General features: G+C 35.4%; 2 protein-coding genes across 2 annotated transcripts in view; one reads left to right on the top strand and one right to left on the bottom strand.

Annotated features, from left to right (window-relative positions):
* The first annotated feature begins 2,727 nt into the window (after positions 1–2,727).
* Positions 2,728–3,279, top strand: LOC106639232 (uncharacterized). Its single transcript, XM_014352741.2, has one exon. The coding sequence runs from the start codon at positions 2,728–2,730 to the stop codon at positions 3,277–3,279; it is 552 nt and encodes a 183-aa protein (XP_014208227.2).
* A 3,863-nt stretch (positions 3,280–7,142) lies between these two features.
* DCTN2-p50 (dynactin subunit 2) overlaps positions 7,143–20,513 on the bottom strand; it is a 546,499-nt gene continuing 533,128 nt past the window's right edge. The window contains exon 9 of the mRNA XM_089597711.1: positions 7,143–7,520. Coding sequence (XP_089453837.1) covers positions 7,342–7,520 — 179 coding nt within the window. The 3' untranslated portion in view covers positions 7,143–7,341. The remainder of the gene's footprint in view (positions 7,521–20,513) is intronic.

Raw genomic sequence — 20,513 nt, 5'->3', positions numbered from 1 at the left:
CTAATGTTAAAAATATTACCAACACTTTTTATGATTGCCGTTTAAATTTTTGGGGTACTGCTAAGGCTATGAAATCCTTCAGCGCAGTTCAACTGGCAGCTCGGAGTCCAATTTTAAAAGAGGCTAATACTGAAATTGGCGTATTTATAGAAGATAAAGATTCTGGATGTATGTCAGAAAAATAGCACCGTATAGACACATCTTCCCATAGGCTTGTGCGATACTGACTTCGAGACAAAACGAGACGGTCTCGACAAAAAAATACCGAGACCGAGACCAAACGAGACGAGGCTTGACAAAAAGATCTTTGATTCTTTTTGGAGAGTCTCGGAAGTCTCGAAAAAATTTTCAAGACCTACGATACTTTTCTAAGTGTCGGTGTGGTCTCGAGGAAGATTTTTAATATTTTCGAATTTCTTCAGTGATTAGCAGAAAGCTTGGACTGCGGTCACATATATGTCTACGTGGATTGCGAAAAAGGGGCTTAAGCTTTTTTTGGTACGCATCACATCTCTTTTCACAATTTTTTAGTAATTTATTTTTTAATGTCTTAGGCCGCGTTCTGACGGACATGATAGTTCGTGTGTTTCATAAGGCGTCATGGCGTTACTAAGTTGCGTATATCTTAAAATCGTGAGAGTGAGAGAAAGGTAAGAGGATTTAGTCTTTCACGCACCTTTTCCTCGCTTCCAAATGTCTCATGAGCTTTACACACGACGTAACGAAGCATTGACGCATATCAGGTAACCCGTGGCCTACCACCTTTGACGAGCACATGACACTCTCTTTTGTAGGTGTAAACGCCTCGTCGATTGCCGCTCCGTCAGATCGCGGCTTGCGACTATGGTCAGAAAAATTGTGAAATATATATGTAATGTGGACCATAAAAAGCTTAAACCTGTATAACTGTATCGTGTGAGCTTATTCGCAATCCACGCAGACGTGTGCGTGACCGCAGTCTAAGCTTTTCGTTAATCACTGAAAAAATTCAAAAATATCGAAAATTTTTCTCGAAACCACACCAAGACTCCCTAAAATGTATCGAAGGTCTTTTTGTCAAGTCTCGTCTCATTCGATCTCGGTCTCTGTTTGAGCGGTCAGCGGTGACCTGTCTTGATTGCTCCCCACGTGGGAGAAATCAAGTAGTTGAAATATTGAAGGGGGTATCGGGTGAACACAATAAAACACTAATTTTATCAAGTATTTAACACTGGAACTAACTGCAATAATCGCGAGATAAAAGGTAAAACTTAACGCAGGCACGTGAGAGAGAGAGAGAGAGAGAGAGTGTGGGGTGTGTGTGTGTGTGTGTAGGTGCGTCTCGGGATGTGAACAATCCTGACATCAGCGCGTGCGGCTGCAGTCCACGCGCGTGAAGATTAGCCACGCCGGCAAGAGCAGGTGGGCAGACACTATCGTCACTAGGATACGACGTTCTATCGGTGCCGGGTTGGAAAAGGTGGAAACTGCAAAATTCGTGGCTGCAGGAGCTTGGCCACGAGGAAGAGCAAGAACAAGAAATCGAGAGAGAATTTCGTTGCGAGAGAAACAATATACTAGATAATTGATTACGAAGCGAACGCGATGAGATGAGCTGCTGTACTACTTAACGCCACCGTTGAGCCTTCAAAATTCCTCTGCTCATCTCTCTTTCTGTCGTTTCTATAAAATGCGGAAAGCCAATTCACGCGCGTTAATAAACTGCTGCTACCGAGTTGCGCATGCCAGTGAGAAAATCCTACTACGCATTGAGTGGATGAAGAGGGAGGGAAAGAAAGAGAACAAGAATTAGCGAAAAGGATTGAAAAAGATCGGAATTAACCGATCGAACCCGATGCGCTCTCTCTCTCTCCCTAGTCATCATGTCTATTCTGCTTCACATCTTCGACTCGTCGCTCCAGACAGGCATATTTCCTACTCTAGGAAGCATGTCACTGTTGTCCTTATACCCAAAAAAGACAAAGCTGTTGCTGCTAAGGATTTCAGGCCTATAGGCATCCTGGCCACAGGGGGAAAAATACTTGAAGCAATTGCACTCTACAAAATTTTGGATCACATAAGCAGCAGGAACATTCTCGACAGTCATCAGTCAGGCTGTAGGTCAGGACATAGTACCTGTACCGCTCTTATTAACATTGTCGTCGAGCACCATGGATATGGATCAAATCACCCTACTCGTCTCTATTGATCAGACTCGAGCTTTTGCCTTGTAAACGTTGATCTACTTGTCAATAAGCTCAAATGTTACGGATTCTCAGATCCTACCACGCAATGGATCGAATCTTATCTGTTAAATCGTACACAGACTCTCCGCTCCCCAGATGGTGAACTCTCTCAGACTCTGTTTCGCAGCCTCGGTGTACCGCAGGGGAGTCTACTCGAACCCTTCCTGTTTTCTGTTTACATCAATGATCTACTTGCTGTCTGTCAGGATTGTCGATACCACATTTACGCTGACGATTTCTATTTCTATTTTCATGGCCATGTCAAAGAGGCCAAGCGTCTAATCGAATTAGTGAACTCCGTATTATCACGAATTTCTATCTGGGCTGAACAGAACGGTTTAATAGTAAAATCGGCTCTAAAAACTGTGACCATTTGGTTTGGAACCCGGAGATTTAAGAATAGAATGAGCCAAACTCTACCTCTTATCAAAATGAACGAGGTCATCATTGACACCAGTGACTCCATCAAACTCCTCGGCGTGTTCCTCGACCCATCTCTACTATGAGACCTCATTGTATCGCCATCACTGCCAGCTGCTTCTCTGCGCTTGCAAAACTCAAGCACTTCAAAGACTGCATACCTAGTGATACAAGGCTACTTCTCGTAAAATCACTTGTTTTTCCACGACTCGAGTACTGTGAAGCGTTGCTTTACGGACTTTCAGCCGAGATGACGACTAAATTAAGACAATGCAAAAATGCCGCTCTCCGTTTTGTCGAGAACATGCACAAATCCGAACATATCCCACGTGCATACCGCAAACATGACATCCTGTCTTTCAGCAGCAGGGTCCTCTACTGCATGCTTAGTTCGTTGGCCTGTGTCCTCAAGGCTGGAATTCCTACGTACCTTGCGAATAGGTTCGCATTTAAAACTACGCTGTCAGATTCAGTCTGTTCCAGAAGATCAAATACCAACGAACTCTTCATACCTAAAGCCTCTCTGGACATGTTCAAAACTTCATTCATCGTTGCAGTGGACAGGGAATGGAACAGGTTGCCCGTCGGCCTCCGTATGAGTTTCTCTGAACTCAGCTTTAAACAGAAACTTTAGACTTTATTGTATCACGCGATAGCCGGCTACACGACCCTTAGTCTGTAGTTAATTTATGTTAATGTTTATTCCTGTCACCAAATTTTTTTTTTCTTTTTTTTTTTTTTACTTAATTTTTATTTACTCATACATTTATTTTTTAATTACCTTACTTTGTACTTATTTTCTGCACCAGTGCCTTTGTTAACATGTTTTTGATGCAATGCAGCTCTATTGTATCACTTATTTTGTCTGTCATGTATTTCTCTTGTCAAGACTATTCTGGACCTACGGCCCTTATAACTCTAACTATAACTCTAACTCTAACTCTAACTCTTCCTATTACCAAAAGTTTGTTCCGAGCTCCGATGGAACAGTCTCAGTATTCTTTTGTCGAGACCGTCTCGTCTCGTCTCGAAGTCAATATCACACAAGCCTATGGGAAGATGTGTCTATACGGTACTCGGTCTCAGAAACTTTCTATGCGCCCATGATATGATAGGTATGCTGTCAGTTAGGTTATTAATGAAATGGATGTGGCAATCCATCACTACACATAGGTCATGGATGAGTAGTCCCGGGGACTAGACTAGTAGACTATCATGCTAAACCGTAAGTTTATTACTAATACTTTAGTCAAGGCTCATAATTAAAGCTATTATAACATTTAGGCAGAAATCTAGTGTTCTCAGTTCTAGTATGTTTAAGCTTGAGAAAGTCACTTAATAGCTCCGACGATACCCATCGTTTGTGCAGTCTTTTTTGGGACTAATAAGACACTGGAAGTGTGGCAAGTAATATAGAGGATACATACTATACTTAAAAGACTTTTTTGGCACATAGAGATCAATAGCTCCATTCAATACATTATAAACCTTCGATACGCCAATATTAAGATCTTTGGTAGTCCAGTTAATACCCTACATTTACTTAATAGAACATACCAATATTAGGATCTCCAGAAGTCCAGGAAATACCCTGCATTTACTTAATATCACCCTGAATATCAACTAAGTGGAAGTCATTATACATAGATTCGAAGTAACTGGAGGTAGTTACATGCAGGAACTTTAAAGCACTTTTCAAGACTTCCGAGAGTTTTGAAGGTTTTGGAAATTTTTTCAAGACTTCGAGACGAGACGGAGACGAGACGAGACTTGAAAAAATTTTCGAGACCAAGATTTCGGAGACTAAGACCCGAAAATTTCGAGACGAGACGAGAAGATCTTGTTGCATTTCTCGCTACCGCACATCCTTATCTTGCCAGTTTAGCTGACACTTTCTGCATCAATAATGCATCGGGTCCACTTATGACTGTGTAACCTTTCCGCAGAGAAGACTCCATATTTCAGGTACTTACTTATCACCAGTATAGCCGGCTCTCTTTACTAAAGCATTCCCGGAGAAAACTTGTGCCTTAGGGATTACTTATCACTAATTACTTATAACTTATCGGTAATGCCAGCGCTTCCTACCTAGGAACTGGCATTAGGTTCGCTAAATTCTTACGTAAAGCTCGACCACTGTTTTTAATTTATTCAGGCCTAAAGATGTGCGAGGCAAGGAAAATCCCTGAAATCATACTAAAGGAACGTTTCACTGAGGAACCCGCTCCAAAAAAACCCGAGTTCATACGAACTGTTTCCAATGAAAACAGTTTTTTCAAAAAATCTATATTTACTGGAAGTCGAACGCATATCTCTTAGATCGGTATTGTATCAATACTAAGCACGGTTACCACTTAGCTGACATCGCTTTATTTTACAAAAATTAGCGATTTGGAAAATGTTTTAGAAAGTTTTTTCAAATTCTGTAAGAACATTAATTTTGGACTCTCCACTACCTCTTTAACTGTAGGGTTCCTGAAGAGAAGTTATCAGAATTGTAATAATACTGGAAAGTTTATATTCTTATGAAAATCTTTTAGGTACATTGACAAATGATTCTAATGGTTGTAGATAAGTAAAAAATACAATATGACTCTAGTAGGTATACAAGCAATATTTATACATTTATTCTCGCATCAATTAGCGCATATGTAGATGGCAGCCTTTTTTTATATAAGCACTCTTAAAACCATTCATGCCCTTTGTCGATAGTAAATATACTAAAGATTTATAATCAAAGTTCATAAATCTTCTTTTTTTTAAAGAATTTTTTAAGAAATTGGTAAGAATGAGAAAAATATCTTCCTCGGGTGAGGATCGAATACACAACCTCTTGTTTACTAGACAGTTACTCTACCCCTTGAACTACCGAAAAGCTATATGTTTACTAGCACCGTTGGTTTAGATAGTTTCCCATTCCTTATTTTTGAGCTGTTTTTTATCTCAAACTCGATTAATAGGTATATTAAAAAATGATTCGAATGCTTGTAAATGAGTTAGAAATACAATTTGGCCCTAGTCGGTGTACAAGAAATATTCAAACATTTATCCTTGTATCAATTGGTGCATGTGTAGATGGCGGTAATTCTTTTTTATGTAAACACTCTTAAAACTACCCATGCTATTTTACGATGACAAACATACTAAAGATTTATAGTTAAAATTCACAAATTTTGTATTTTAAGAAAATTTCTGAAGAAATAAGTAAGAATAAAAAAAATATCCTCCCCAGGTGCGAATCGAACACACAAGCGAAAGAGTAACTGTCTTGTGAACAGGAGGTCGTGTCTTTGATCAGAACCCGGGGAAGATATTTTTTTTATTCTTACTTATTTCTTAAGAAATTTTCTTAAAACAAAAAATTGTTGTAATAAATCTTTATTTAGTATATTTATTATCAAAGAAAGGCACAGGTTTTAAGTTTTTATTGTACAGACTTGACGAGCTGATAATATATGTTGGTCTTAACTATTAACTTATTCAGTCACGGGTTGATTTAATTGGAATTGGTCAGCTTAATAAGAGTAATCATTGCCACACTTACATAAAATCATCTCTAGTAATGTACAATGCGAAACAGCAGTTTTTTTTGTTTTGAGGAAGCGCAGTGGTACCATGAAGAACCGGAGAATATTTATTGAAACTTATTTAACGCGAAATTATCTACACTATTAAGTATTTCTACGTTTAAGAAAACTATAGAAATCACTCCCTAGTAATATTATAAGTGCGCGATACATATTGCATTTGACAGTTATTTGGTCAAAATTATTAAATCTATACTTTACACCTTTACCCTGAAGTTCAGATTTTTATAATAAAAAGTTATAATGTGGTTATTTAAAGTAGTTTACCACTTAAGATCTCCCCATAAGCACTTATTTGTATTACAGTAGTGAAATTAGACTATATAAACATAAATGCTTTCTATACATGAACATTCATATTTACTATTTACAATAACAATTGAATGTTACCCAACATAAAGTGTACGTAACTATTTGTGGAAGACAATGGAGCAAAATAAACACTTATATTTTAGGAAAAACAAATATAAAATTATATATTGTGTGATATAACTAACAGTTATAAGTACAAGCAAAAACACAGGTGTATTGCATAACATTTAGGTATGCTATGAAAAAATATTCAAATGTTTCAGGATTACTAATGCTGCTGCACACAAGTATTTATGCAAGTTATTGTACAGATAACCAGTTATGAATTCAGTAAAAAAAATTGTATACATTCTTAAAAAAAATTATGTACGTAAACGATTACTAGCATTTAAACTCTGTTGATAAGTTTGAGATTAACAAAAAAAAATTAATGGAAAGAAGTATGGTAAAAAATGTTATTGAAATGTTGTTTTAGCTTAATTCATTAGCTATGTTTTTAGATATAATCCTGAAACCATTTTAAAGCAGTATGTCAGTGTAGTAACATCAGCAACCAATACTATAATTTTTTTTTTGATGACAGAAAGAAAAGAAAAACATACCTTTTATTTCTTTATTTCTTTAAAGTAATAAAATTTCAAGTAATACAATTTGGTACTTTTATTAATTTCTATGTGATTATAATTACAAGTAATTGCAAGATAAAACTGGATTAAATGTAGTATAACTACAAAATTAGACATAATATTATCTGACAACAGATTATGCTCGAAAAGCTTTAAAAATGTGGAACCAAATCAGTTTTTCAGTTCTTTAACACGTTCAGTCAAAATTGAGACGTTGTTTGCGATGATTTCCATATTTATACTAAAATTCTTTTGAATTTCCTCTAGGATACCTGTATTATTCAATACAACTCCATTGATATGTTGCTGTAAATGTCCAAATTCATCTAAATGATTATTAAATTCGCAAGCTGAAACAAGTGAAATATTATACATTTTTAACGTTAGAAACTTTAAAAAGGGTCATAAATAAAACTTATAACAGTTATAAAAATGTTTTTTTCTTAACATAATTGTACACATCCTCACTCCGTACATTCCGTAGTTAAAAAGAATTTTATGTATACTCTCTTTTCATCAATTCTGTCTTTATCTTAAGAAAGTGAAAGTCAATGACCGTAATTTTTTGAAAAGCAATCATCGTTATAATTAACAAGTATAAAGAATAAGTATTATTAGTTGAGTGAATTTTTTCTTGTTTATGTAAAAAATTGTAGAAAAAAAATTTCTGATGATCACCATTTATGATGCTTAAAAACAAAATTTTCAATCATTTTAAGTCAAAAAAATTTATCGTTCGAGAATCAAAACTAACATTTTTTTTGTTTTATGAGTCAAAATATACAAAATTGTTGTAATAAAATTACAAGTCGTACATCAAGTTTCAAAAATAACCTTGAAAAACAGTGAGAAACAGCACTTTTAAGTATGTAAGGTTTAAAAAAAAAACCTAGTATTGTTTTTTTTGTATGTAGAGTACTCTTATCCAACGTATTTTAAAAGACAAAATTCTAATTTCTTATTGAAACAGAGATTTGACTGATTCCATACATAACCTCAAAAAACTGCTTAAATAAGCGTTTTTCAGTAGTAAAAGTAGTTAAAACTTCAAATGAAAAGAAGCTCACTTTACAAGAACTAAATTTGTTGATGTTTTTGCTTGAGTTTGTTGTCAAAAGATTTATGAAATGAATTTCTTCGTCTTTTTTTTTAGGACTGCATCTCTTTTAAACATTCAACATCTGCCATCACATTAAAGCTTGAATTACCTAACCGTTTACATTCAAATTCTTTTATATCTTAATAAAATTTTATACTTTGCTCTTCACTACAATCGCCAAGGTTTCAAGGAAACTTAATCAACGGATGAAGTAAGTTAAGTCTTTAATTTATTAAGCAACTTAGGCTTTTAAGGTTTGTAGCCTTATTTTCATTGTTGTTTTTATAGTTTTCATCTTTATTATTCCCTAAAAATTTCGTTGCTTCATCTTGAATGCTTAACCAGATTTACGCACCCTCGGTATCATTTATACTTTTGACAAACTCCTCATCTCTATAAAGATTTTCTGAATTTAAGGTTTATAAAAGGTACCTGCCATTAATTTAACCAACGTTTTATTTTAAATACTTCAAAAGATGCTTTTGAAGTATTCAAACTAGCATCCTTATTTCTCAAGAGCTTTTACAAATTCTTCTATCGATCTTAACTGAATATGCAGTAGAGAAAGAAAAATTTTGTCAGGATCTATAAAAAAGCTACTTAATCATGTTGCTAGAATCAGATGTAAATACATTTTTTATGGCTGTACATTCCTTTTATAGTGGTGCACTCCGTCTACACTATTGAACATGAAATGATAGCACGAGTATTTGGTAAAGTCTGACTATTGCCCTTGTATTGTAGACAATATTTTCAAACTCTCACAAACCATTTCTGCTTACTTCATATTATTATGTACAAAGTCATTTTAATGTTAAAGTTTTATTCTTTGACTGAAGTTAAATGAACCAAAGGCAACAGAGTACACACACTTATATTATGAAAAAGAACCGCCTTTAGGTTTCACATGGATGGATGAATGGAGAATCTTTTTCTCCTGGCTTATATGAAATGTGTTGAAACTCATCAAGAGGTCTTTTTATAAGAGAACAGTGTATTGTATCAGATTCATTCGTAAAATTTTCACGAAAAACTTTGTCTTGGTTTCGTTGGTATGGGACACTTACGTCCTTTTTGTATACACTATTAATCTTTAATTGTAAGGGCAATAATACAGCTGCATTTATAGCTAATCAGACGTTTCGAAACATATGATTTATTTTAATTAAAGGAATCATTTTAATACTTTTTTTTTTTTTAATGAGACAAACTCCTTATCACTATTTCATATTTTTTAATTACTTACTTTTTTTTTTTTTTTTCTTTTTTTTACCGAGTTACCACGACAGCCTACTGGCCTAGTCGCGGGGACCACCCACTCACCACCTATGTGTGGGGGTGTATTGCCACACCCATTTCCAAACCTTTTTCCTCACGTCCTACCTGAAACCATAGGAACAGTGTGAGTATCTCCGGTGGAATACCTTGCAAGTTAAGCTGACACTCTGTGCACCAATGGTGCATCGGGTCCACTCGCCACTGTGTAGCCTTTCCCCGGAGAAGACTCCATTATTCCAGGACGTCCACTCCTCGCCGGTTAAGCTGGCGCTCTCTGCCGAAGCATCAGATCCAGGCTAATTAGCATCCCCGGAGAAGCCCCATGTTTCAGGGACCACTCCTCGCCAGTAAGGCCGGCAATCCCTGTTCAACGCCTGGCATCAGGTCCGCTAATCTCTACCTATAGCCCTAACACTGTTTCGCATTCACCCAGGTCTGAAAAGCTGTGGGGCAAGGAAAACATAAGATGAAGCAGACTTGCCCACTGACTGGATGACGGCCTGATGATGCCCATATCGAGTAGGTACTTGAATTCCTTCTTGGCTGCTTCAAGGCATGGTCCGGAGAGACGTCGCGGTTGGTCGAACACTGGGGGGCCAGATATGTGGATTTGGCGAAACAACGGCAAAATAGCCATTTTCCTGGGTGATGTCCTAAAACTCAGCTAGTAGCTACTGATAGCGAAAGGCCTGAGTCACCCGTTGGTATGCTGGTTATGCTGACAACTGATACGCTGTGGAGTGGTGTCAATTCTGCGAACCTCTTGGACGTAAGCCTTGTAGTTGCATCGACCAGTTAACTATTGTGCAGATTCATTAGCAAGCTGAAATGAGCCAAAAAGTCTGCACCCAGGATTTGAGTCTCGACGTCTGCTACCCTAAGAATCCAGTTGAAGGTCCAACATGTTGAGCTGCAAGTTGTGCTTGCCGTAGGTGGCGATAGCCGATGCGTTAGCTGCAGATAGTGTAAGGAGCTAGCATTGTAGGTTGGTCTTGGCTTGCGACCTAGAAACCAGGGAGATGACCGAACCTGTGTCGATCAGGAACCTGAGCCCTAATGAACTATCAATGATGTGCAGATAGATTTCTGCAGGCAAGTCACCCTCCACCGTCTGGACAGAAGATGGCTTTACTGATTTCCCGTAGTTGAGGCCAGGTATATGTTTAGGTTTGTCTGCATCTGCTAGCTTTTCTGCCAAACATGCCGTGGTATCAAAACCAATCATAGCTGTTTGCATCCTCTGGTGTGGTGGCCCTGCTGCTTGAGTTGTTATGTGACTTTTCCCTTTACCTACAGTGCCATCTCTGCTGATAGAAATTTTATTTAATGCGGTTGAACTGCTGCCATTGCAAGTCTTACTTGATGTTGGGTTAGGTAATGTGTTGAGTGGAGGTTAGCGGTGGACGGCTTCTATAGTGTGGTAGTACGTGGTGACATTAGTGTAATTTTCTTCGCGTCAGGTAATTGGGAGGGCCTGAAACAAACACCCTTAACGCTACAGAGCCAAAAAATGCCTCGTTACACTCAGTTGCTACATGTAAAGTTTCAGTGGTTTCTTAATCAACACCTGTTCATATGATATACGTAAACATTGAATCGATGGGTAAGTATTCATTCAAAAAAAATTGCATTTATCGACATTTATTATGAATCACAAGTTTTGCCTGGGCAACTTGTTCTTGCGTAAAAGCTTCTAATTTTTTAGAATAATTGTCTAACGTAGCAATTTGAACAAAGTGCCACCTAAGCCAGGCCTTAAAATTGGACCTCTTTCTTGCCGGAAAAGCGCGTTACCATATTTCACAATCCAGATCTCGACGACTCTCTCTCTTCTCATTTGCTGTATTAAATGTTACAGAAACGTTGACTAAGACATCGTTGAAACATTAAATGTAGCAATTAAGAAGAGTGAATCGTCGAGATTCCAGTAGCGATAATGGTAACGAGCTTACTGGTCCACAAAGAGGTTCAGGTTTGAGGCTCGGTAAAGGTGGTACTTTTTTCTTAAAGTTGCAACGTATGACAATTTTTCTATAAAACAACGAAGTTTTAACTGAAAAACAAGTTACCCCGGAAAAACTCATTATTGAAGATGTATGTCTATAAATTCAATTCATTTTCCATTAATACGTGTTTATCGACCTTACATTTATACATGGGGGGAATTTTTTCAACTGCCCCAGCGTCACCGCAGATAGGCCGCGTGAGCGCAAAAGACAACTTTTTCATCTCGTCGTTTGGGCCTAAGAAAAACGTTATAAAAATCACAACAGCATTAATCCCCAAGCAGTTTTTTCTCAGCTTTCTGATGGTGCTATCAGTTTTTACAAATTTTCACTCTATAACCTATAAAAATGCAAATGTTGGTAAAAATGCGTCAAATCTCATGATGTACAATTTTTAGAATTTTTTTGACATTTAGATCGAAAGATGAGACAATTTTACTTAAGTATAGTCAATAAAAAAGAGGGATTTTTTGATGTTTTTATGTGTTGCACCGATGAATTTGTAGGTGCGAGTCACCGTGCAGCACGGGTGGCTGCTACGTGCCTGTCACCGCTCCTAACGCTGCCACACGTCACAAGACACTTTTATTTAGTTATTTAAAAAAATTATAAATAACAGTTAATAAATGTAGATGGAAATTTAGTAATCAGTAGACATGTAAGTAACAACATAATATTTTATTATTAACAATCAAAAAGCAATGAGTTGACATTATTAAAAATAAGATTTAACTATTTTTTTCTGTACTCTTCAGCGTATTTACTTTATTCTACTTTTCTTTTTATCGACAGTAGTCGTTTTTGAAGCCATCTTACGCCCTTTGAATTTCGAGAATATTTTATATTTATTACTTGCAGAAGAATTTTTTAGCATAAATTTATTGTCACTAGTAGGTATAAAATCGTGATAATTCAAAGTTTCTGGAATCATTTTTGCGTTTGAAATTTGATGTTTTAATGTCTTGGCAGTTTATTGGTAGTCAGTTTTACTACTTAAAAAATCTGTCGCTTCCTTGCAATATCTTTAAGTCCAATGAAATAAATCTTCTGCCGTAAAAATATGGTTTCCTGCCGAGAGCTGCAAACTCGATCGTCGAGCACCACGTTTCAGATTTGCTCCTATTTCATCATATGCTTCTTTTCCATGGGCCTTAGCGTAAAAATGCCACCCTGCTGAAATGCTGAAATCATTTTCATGACTTGAAAGAAGATGAAAATTCGTTTTATTTTTAAAGTATTGCGTTGCGCCGTCACTCACGTAGTAAATTTTTTTTTTGATTAAAGGGTTTTTTAAAATAATCAATTATAATGTTTTGATGTACGTGTACAGCTATCGTATCATAGGATAGATTATCTGATATTGTTGCCAAGTATTAACAAATTCTCAATGAATTTGAAGTTATTGTGCATCGGTCAGTTTGAGTCCATGTTGAATAATTTACCTCGAATATATCTTCAGCTTCAAAGCTCTCCAGCAACATTGATCTAAGCCCTCTACAATTCAGATAATCTAAACATTTTCCTAAAAAACAATTTTCAGAAGGATCGTGACATACAATCACATTCATACAGTCTCCGTAAGTTTTAAGAGATGATACTGTGTGTTTTGTCAACTCTTCTAATTTTATTGCATCCAACATGAGTTTGACGTTCTCATGGTGCACGCACACACAAACGTTGTGAGTACCGCTACTGCCTGCTTAAATACAATGCAGTGGTCTTCGTTAAACAAACTTTGTAAGGCTTACTTCGATACTTTCATTTTTTTCTTGAAATAAAATAAACAACTCGTTCAAGTTGCCAAGTAAAAGTCTTTTTTGAACGCTAATTCAATTACCGTTATCTTGCTTAAATGAAATGCAATCTTTTACACCTGGCATTAGATGACTTACGTTATCTTGTTTGTAAAAATTTTTTATACGATTCTCACCATCGGCTGAAAATACCTTACCCTTTTTTTTATCAGATGATGATAAAATTACATACTGTGCAACTAAATCCAAGGCTTTTCTAGCTTCTCTTCTAGTGGATCCAAATTCTTTTATCAGATCGCGTCGATTTTAAAGTTATGGGGCAAGGGAGAGCAGCGTAATTCTTTTCTTCTGATCATTTGACAATGTAAACTTTTCTTTGATTTGCTCTACTGTGCGATACCTGCTTAAACATATTTATCGTCTTGTCATTTTTCCTCATTTTTGAGTTTGGGAGCCGAAATGTTGCACTGCAAGCATATCATAAGAATAGCCTTATCTTGAACGGATGAAATTTTTTTTTAATGATTGCGGAAATTTCACTATACTTTTATTAACGTGATAATTCTCTTTATTCAAGGGATCACAGCAGACAATCATCTTAAATACTGATTGTAAAATGTGAAATATAACAATCAAATAGCTGGCATTCAAGGATGCGTTACCATGGTTCTGTTTCAGATCACTGTAATGATACGTATTATAGGCAAATCACTGTCTAAATAGACGGAATTCAAAAAAAAGTGCAACTTACGACCGAAAATAGAAATTTCCTGATAATTATAATCAAAGAGTATCAACAAAATACAGAGACAAGACTTTTCTTAATCAGTATTTAGGTTAGGCGTGCTTGTTTACATTCGGAATAAATAAAAATAATGCCTCGCAGTGTGTGGTGGCCTTTGGAGCGGCGGTGGGCGCGTAGCAGTCGCCTGTGCCATGCGGTGACTCGCACCTATACATTGATCGGTCCGATACATAAGAATATTGAAAAACCCCCTTTTTTTATTGACTATACTTTAGTTAAATTGTTTTATCTTTCGATCTAGATTTATAGTCTTTTGTCATGAATGAAAAACCAGAAGTCAGTAGGTGCTGAGATAGCTAAGTACAAAGTTACACTTCTGTAGTAGAAGATATATGAATGTAAATATGCCTTCTATAAAACGATATTTTAAACAACATAATTCACTACGATACATAGAACCTAGTGTAATTATCCTTGACAGTAGAATATTCGGTTACTACATGGGATTTCAGTATATTTTAATATTAAATAAACTATGAGAATACATTATGTAAGTAAGAAGAGTACAGAGTACAGCCCCATGGCAGGACGCGCCTGTTACATACGTTCATACATATTAATTTTTAGTCAGGTGTATAACAACCTTTACTTAACAATCTTTAATAGGGTAGAATTACTTTGCAGTAAATGTGGCGTAACTCAAAAAATCACTTTACTCACGAATGAGAAAATTTTTAATGGACAAGACGCAACAAAAATCAAATGATTCATTAATATAACCTCCTATAAATAAACAAATGATAAGCAAAAATAAAATAATGAGAAACATTTAATAAAAAAAAAAAAAGTTATTTTTTTATTTTGAAATTACTAAACAAATACAAATTAAAAAGTTTATTACTGTAAGGTACAGATTGACTTGAAAAAAAAATTGTTTTGAAGTATTGAAAAAACAAATTTTTAATTCAATAAATAATTTATCAATGTGCATAATAAATCAAATCCTTAAAAACAAAAAAAATTATAAGCTGTAAATGACTCCTTAAATTTAAAGTAAGTTACAAAATAAACGAAAAGTGTAGTGAAATGTAACTTCTTAGCCAAGTGGATACGATGTTCGGTACGTATGCATGAAGACGTGAGTTTAAACTCTATGAAACGGTGTTTTATTTATTTATTTATTTTTTTTTTTAAGGAATGAAAGTAATGAAAATGAAAAGTTTACATGGGGCCCTAACTTTATTCCTGTAACTGAATGTCAAAGTTAACATTCATCTCCAGCACATTTTATTTGAAAGTACAAATTTTCAAAATTGTGGATTTATTTACGTGCATAACGTGACTGTAGAGTACAACTTCGAAGATCAAACTAAAATACTGCTACCAAAAAGTACACCACATGCACTACGATAGCTTGAAAGCTTGGTAACATATGCTTACGAGTTTGAGATCTGGCCTTTATTAACTGAGCTCTATTTTCTGAAAGAGAAAGGTTCATATAAATTAAGGGTTTTACTCCTGTCTGCCCCTTCACCCCTTCTGCTATCTCAATAACATCCTTTTTTTTCTTTTTTTTTTCACAGTCTCTGTCCTACCAACCTTTGAAACTTATCCTTTTCACCTCAATTTTTTATCTCTTTTTTAACAATGATTCTTAACACACGTTCCTTCAATATTTCTCAGGCTTCGTCAATCCCTCCTGTACTACAACATAAATTTTATTACGTATCAACCTTAAATAACTTAATGCTTTCTTCCGTCCACGTATTCACAAGCCTTTCTGCTTACGTCTTGTTTTCTGTTGTTAGTAGTATCCTCCTTATCTATTTTCCATCCCCTCATTTTACTTCCAACGGCATATGGTCTATCCTATTACCTACTTTAAATCTCTAAATTAACTCAAACATTTTCTCATTTGTTAATACATAACTGTTTACTGATTTTTTTCCAGGACCTATATGTGTAAATTTCCTCTTCTAATTCCCTTTTATCGAGCTATTTAAAAGAAAGCAACCTTTGTTATTTATCAAATATACAAGGCATCTCCCTCTGTTACTTATCACTTTGTCTTTACTACACCTTACTTCACCCTAATATTCCATTTTTTCTAAGCAACCACAATTTACATTTTCTAGTCTTGTATTTAAATTAACCCCATCGATTAATACTCTGTCTTCATGCACCACATCTGAGGTTTCTAGAATTTCTACTGTCTTTATCAGATCTTGTCTATTGTACATTGAAATAACATTCATATCTTCCCCTTTATATCTCTATCCTTTTAGTTCAGCTCCGATTACATCCTCCTCCATAACTTCAGTTAGCTTACAATTTGTACTAAAAAAATGCTTTTTTAAGCCGATAATAAAACCCGCTTTTACCCTATCTTTTTTGTGATATCTCACCACGTAGACTGCCTCCCATACAAATCTCTTGGACAATTTTTCTTTTGAATGATTTCATATTTTTTCCTTCATCCAAAATTCAGACAAGCTCACAAAGTCTGCGTCTTCTACATATTCCCAGAAATCTCTATCCTAATTGCTAATCTCTGCTACATCCAAAAAAATAACCTTATTTATTTGATCACGCTCTTTCACATTTTTTGCCTCATTTGTTACTTTCTTGCGTTCCTGGCTTATGCAAAAAATTTATTTAACGTCTCTTTGCCTATCTAAAAATCCCCTTTTTTCCCTTTTGCTACTTTTTTCACTTTTTCCTTCCCTCTTCTCCTCTTTGTTTTCTTTTACCTCCCCTACTGTCTCCCACCTGTTTTCTTCATTGTTTACTTTTGTAAGCTTCACCTCTTGTCCTCGCAAAATCATATTTTCTTTCCATCCATACCAAATCCCCTTAAATTTAATCCTACCAAACTCTGCTTTTACCTCCCACCCCATATCTATTTGCTTTTTAACCCATCGTGTAATCTGTTCTTGATTTTATCTTTCCTTGAACGACAAATCAGTTTTTATATGCATATTTATTTCTTTTTGACAATACTTATTCAAAATAATATACATTTCATCATCAAAATAGTAAAACTTAACAATCATTACCAGCCCACTCACTTTTACACTCAACACTTTCATTCTAATTATTAACATATTTTCAAACAGATTCTCTACCCACTCTTTCAAATTACCCACGCCAGCATTTCTTTACTTTGTAATAATGTTATTCACTCTTACTTTTTTTTCTCTGTCGTGTACCAACCTTCTGCCTCGTGTAACGTCCCTTACCGACAGCTGGCTACCCGTACTCCCGCATGACTTCCTGTTGTGCACCAAGTACTTCTCTAGCTTTTCTAGCATGCTTGCTAACTGCATCTCCCTCTCCTTAATATTGACTATCTCTTTTCCAATCCTTAGCAAATTCTGTTTTAACCCTTGTATCTCTTCTGTGTAGGTTTTCTTCATTCTCTTGTTTTTCTCCCTCTCTAATCTGCATTTTCTTCATTCTTCTTTTAGCTCCACCTGCATTATCTTTTCACTCTCTCGGACATCTGTTTTTTTGAAAGATACCGTTCTAGACTCGTCTTGACTAGACTGCTTCCTACTCACTGACTTTTCACTTTTTTTCTCAATCTTGACTTTCTTCTTCTTAACTGCTTTTTCCTTTATCAGTTTTGTCTCTCGTTCTTTTGCGTTGTGTTCTGACCGAGTTGGCTATAGAACGGATTTCAGTTGAGCACTACCTTCTTGTCCTCTAATGTATTCATTTGACACTTCAGTCGGATAAAACTATTTTGTTGCCATCTCCCTTTGTTTTTCTTTGGTGCCATCGTCCTTCCGCCGACTATACACCTCTTACGTGCAGCGGTACAATTCTAGTCCCAAGACTCACGACACTTTTTCCAGCCTTATTTGCGCCTTATTTTATCCACTTCCCCCATTATTACTTATCTAGGGCTTTCTTTGCTTACTTATTTATTATTAACCACTTTTTATTTACTTCTTAAGTCACAGAACACCACAAAAATAAACACACAGCACGGACACTATTGACAGTACGCTGCAGCGCGCCCTTTAACCAAATCCAACAATATAAATCTTGTATTATGTAGTAGTAAAACCAAATTTAGTATCAACGATCTCCCTCCCCTCGCTTCCTCTCAAAATTTTAATTTAATCCTTTAGCCCTCCTCAAGATAAGGAAAAAAACTATATATTATTTTGTTGAATTAAACCAATTAGAAATATTTTATGAAAATAAAGTCCCCCTCAGGCTCCCTTATATTTTAAGTTGCCTCTCCTCTAATAAACGACAGCGACTTTCACGCATAGAGACGTGATTTCATGATTACGTGTGTCGAATATGCCCATACATTCATGTAGTGATTTCTCTGTCCAGAAAATGTGAGACAGAATTTTCGTCACAAAATAAAAATCTGGACTGATCATCGTTTTTATCTAACATAAAATGTGTTATATACATAATGCACCCTAGACATGGAATGTATTATTCATGATGGGTGTAAGCGCAAATGTTACATTGTTCCCATGGTAGCATTTAACATTTTTTATTGTTCACTATACCCAGGGAGCGAGATTGTTAATACTTTCATATTTTGTTGCGATTCTTACGTTAATAATGGTGGAATTTGTGCTTCTCTTTCTTTCCTATGCATATCATTTTCAGTCTTTACATAATATTTTTTGCAGTGCGTATACAAGACCCAAGAATTAATTTTGTAGCCTGAAGACAAAAAAATTACGCTGTGTCTATTCGCACCTTACATCCACGTATACGCATGCACCTTGCTTGCTTCGATCGCTCAGAAAAAAAAAACTTAGACCCTATAAGTACTGGACAGTAGAGTTGCCCACCGCGCATGCGCATCCAGTATATTCACATAATATATACGGTGCGAATAGACCCTACGAAAAAATTATGTTTTGAAATTTTTTACTGGTAATTTTTACAGTTCTCACAGACTTTGCGAGTTCCTAATGGATGTCACCCGTAACCCTTTAAAACTCACTAGACGGTCATGTAGTGGATTCGATATTTTTATTAGTACTTGCATTAATACAATCAAGTACTACTTCTACATGCTCTATCCTGGCATAAATGTGACCACTATTAAAATTTAGGACAATTATTGACTCTGTTTTAATTGCAGCAAATTTAATACTGTCTTAAAAATAAAATTAAGTTATACTGGGATAAATATTAAATATTCTAAATCATTTCATAGTGTGATTTCTACTGAAATATTTTCTTACCATGTGTGCTAAGTCTTTGCGCCCTTTAATTAATTTACGCCCACGACCAAAAAAGTACTTTCGGCCTACAGGCTCAAAGTAATTTTTGCTTTAGAGCGCAAAGTAATTAGTTTGCGGTCACAAATATGCATGTTTTCAGATTGGTCCCTCTGCCAAACAAGTTTGCGAAGCAGGGATAGCATTTAAAATTTTTTTTTGAAATAAAACTTATTTACTACACATTTTAGCGATACTGCCCTCATTATCATTGATTTTCTGTGTTTAATATTATGGAGCAAAAAGTTTAGGTGGCCGCTAGCATAAGTTCTTTACTTATTCATAGGAATATGTTTTAAAGTGACACCGCAATGACAGGTGCATATCAAAAAGACTTGCTTGATAATGCAAATATTAATAAATAATTTTTTATCTTCAAGTCCAAGTAATTTAATTAACTAAAAATAGACTGACTTTTCAAAATAAAGTAGTAGCCGACTAAAAGCAAGAAAAGGATGAAAAAATATAATACAATATTTAAATCTCAAAAAATAAACTTCTTAAGACAGTAATCATCATTATGTAAGGTGGCTTGGGCGGTTAGTACCGTACCTAGAGTAGGGTGCCATAAGGGCCCCTAAAAAATTAACACTTTTCGACGGTAAATTTTTCAATAAATATAGTTATTTCGATAAAACTAAAGTACAAGATCAAGTAATTGCCAGAAAAGTTTCGTGAAATTATAACTGTAAAAATTGGGAAATGTTGCGAGGCAAGCCAGATAAGTATTTCATTCTTTTCTACTGATTTTCTCTTAATTTAAATCGTTGACCCTATGTTTTTAAGAATTCATTAGATTCTTTGTAAAAAAATACACGAGAACTATTTTAAATTTTTGAGGTTAATTAAGTACTTCTAGACATATAGCCGTTTTAGTGACACTTCCCATAAGACTGCATTTTAAATTGGCGAATTTTCAGTAGCGATTCGCGAAAAAATTAAGTCATTGATCAAAGTTTTTTTTTATCACAAATAAATTTGGCATATTTTATTTACATTACATTCCAGAATCTCAGAGGTTTTGGTCAAGCCAATAAATATCGCCCAAGCCACCTTAATATTTGTATGTACACTTGGTTGCTTAACTAGAGTTTGCCAGTAGTTAATATAAATAAAACGAATATGAGTTGCATAGAGAATTGCTTATCATAAAAATATAAAATTCTATACCATACCTGATTTCAGGTATAATGCTTCAGA

The sequence above is a fragment of the Copidosoma floridanum genome, unplaced genomic scaffold (assembly GCF_036245765.1).
Source record: "Copidosoma floridanum isolate Cflo_tuat_1 unplaced genomic scaffold, Cflo_Japanese_pri ptg000004l, whole genome shotgun sequence".
Taxonomy (NCBI): domain Eukaryota; kingdom Metazoa; phylum Arthropoda; class Insecta; order Hymenoptera; family Encyrtidae; genus Copidosoma; species Copidosoma floridanum.
Note: the sequence above shows the minus strand (reverse complement) of the source record. Positions and strands in the feature narration are given on the sequence as shown.

Coding starts and splice junctions, on each gene's coding strand:
- LOC106639232 (XM_014352741.2), top strand. CDS start 2,728: ATGAGACCTCATTGTATCGCCATCACTGCCAGCTGCTTCTCTGCGCTT.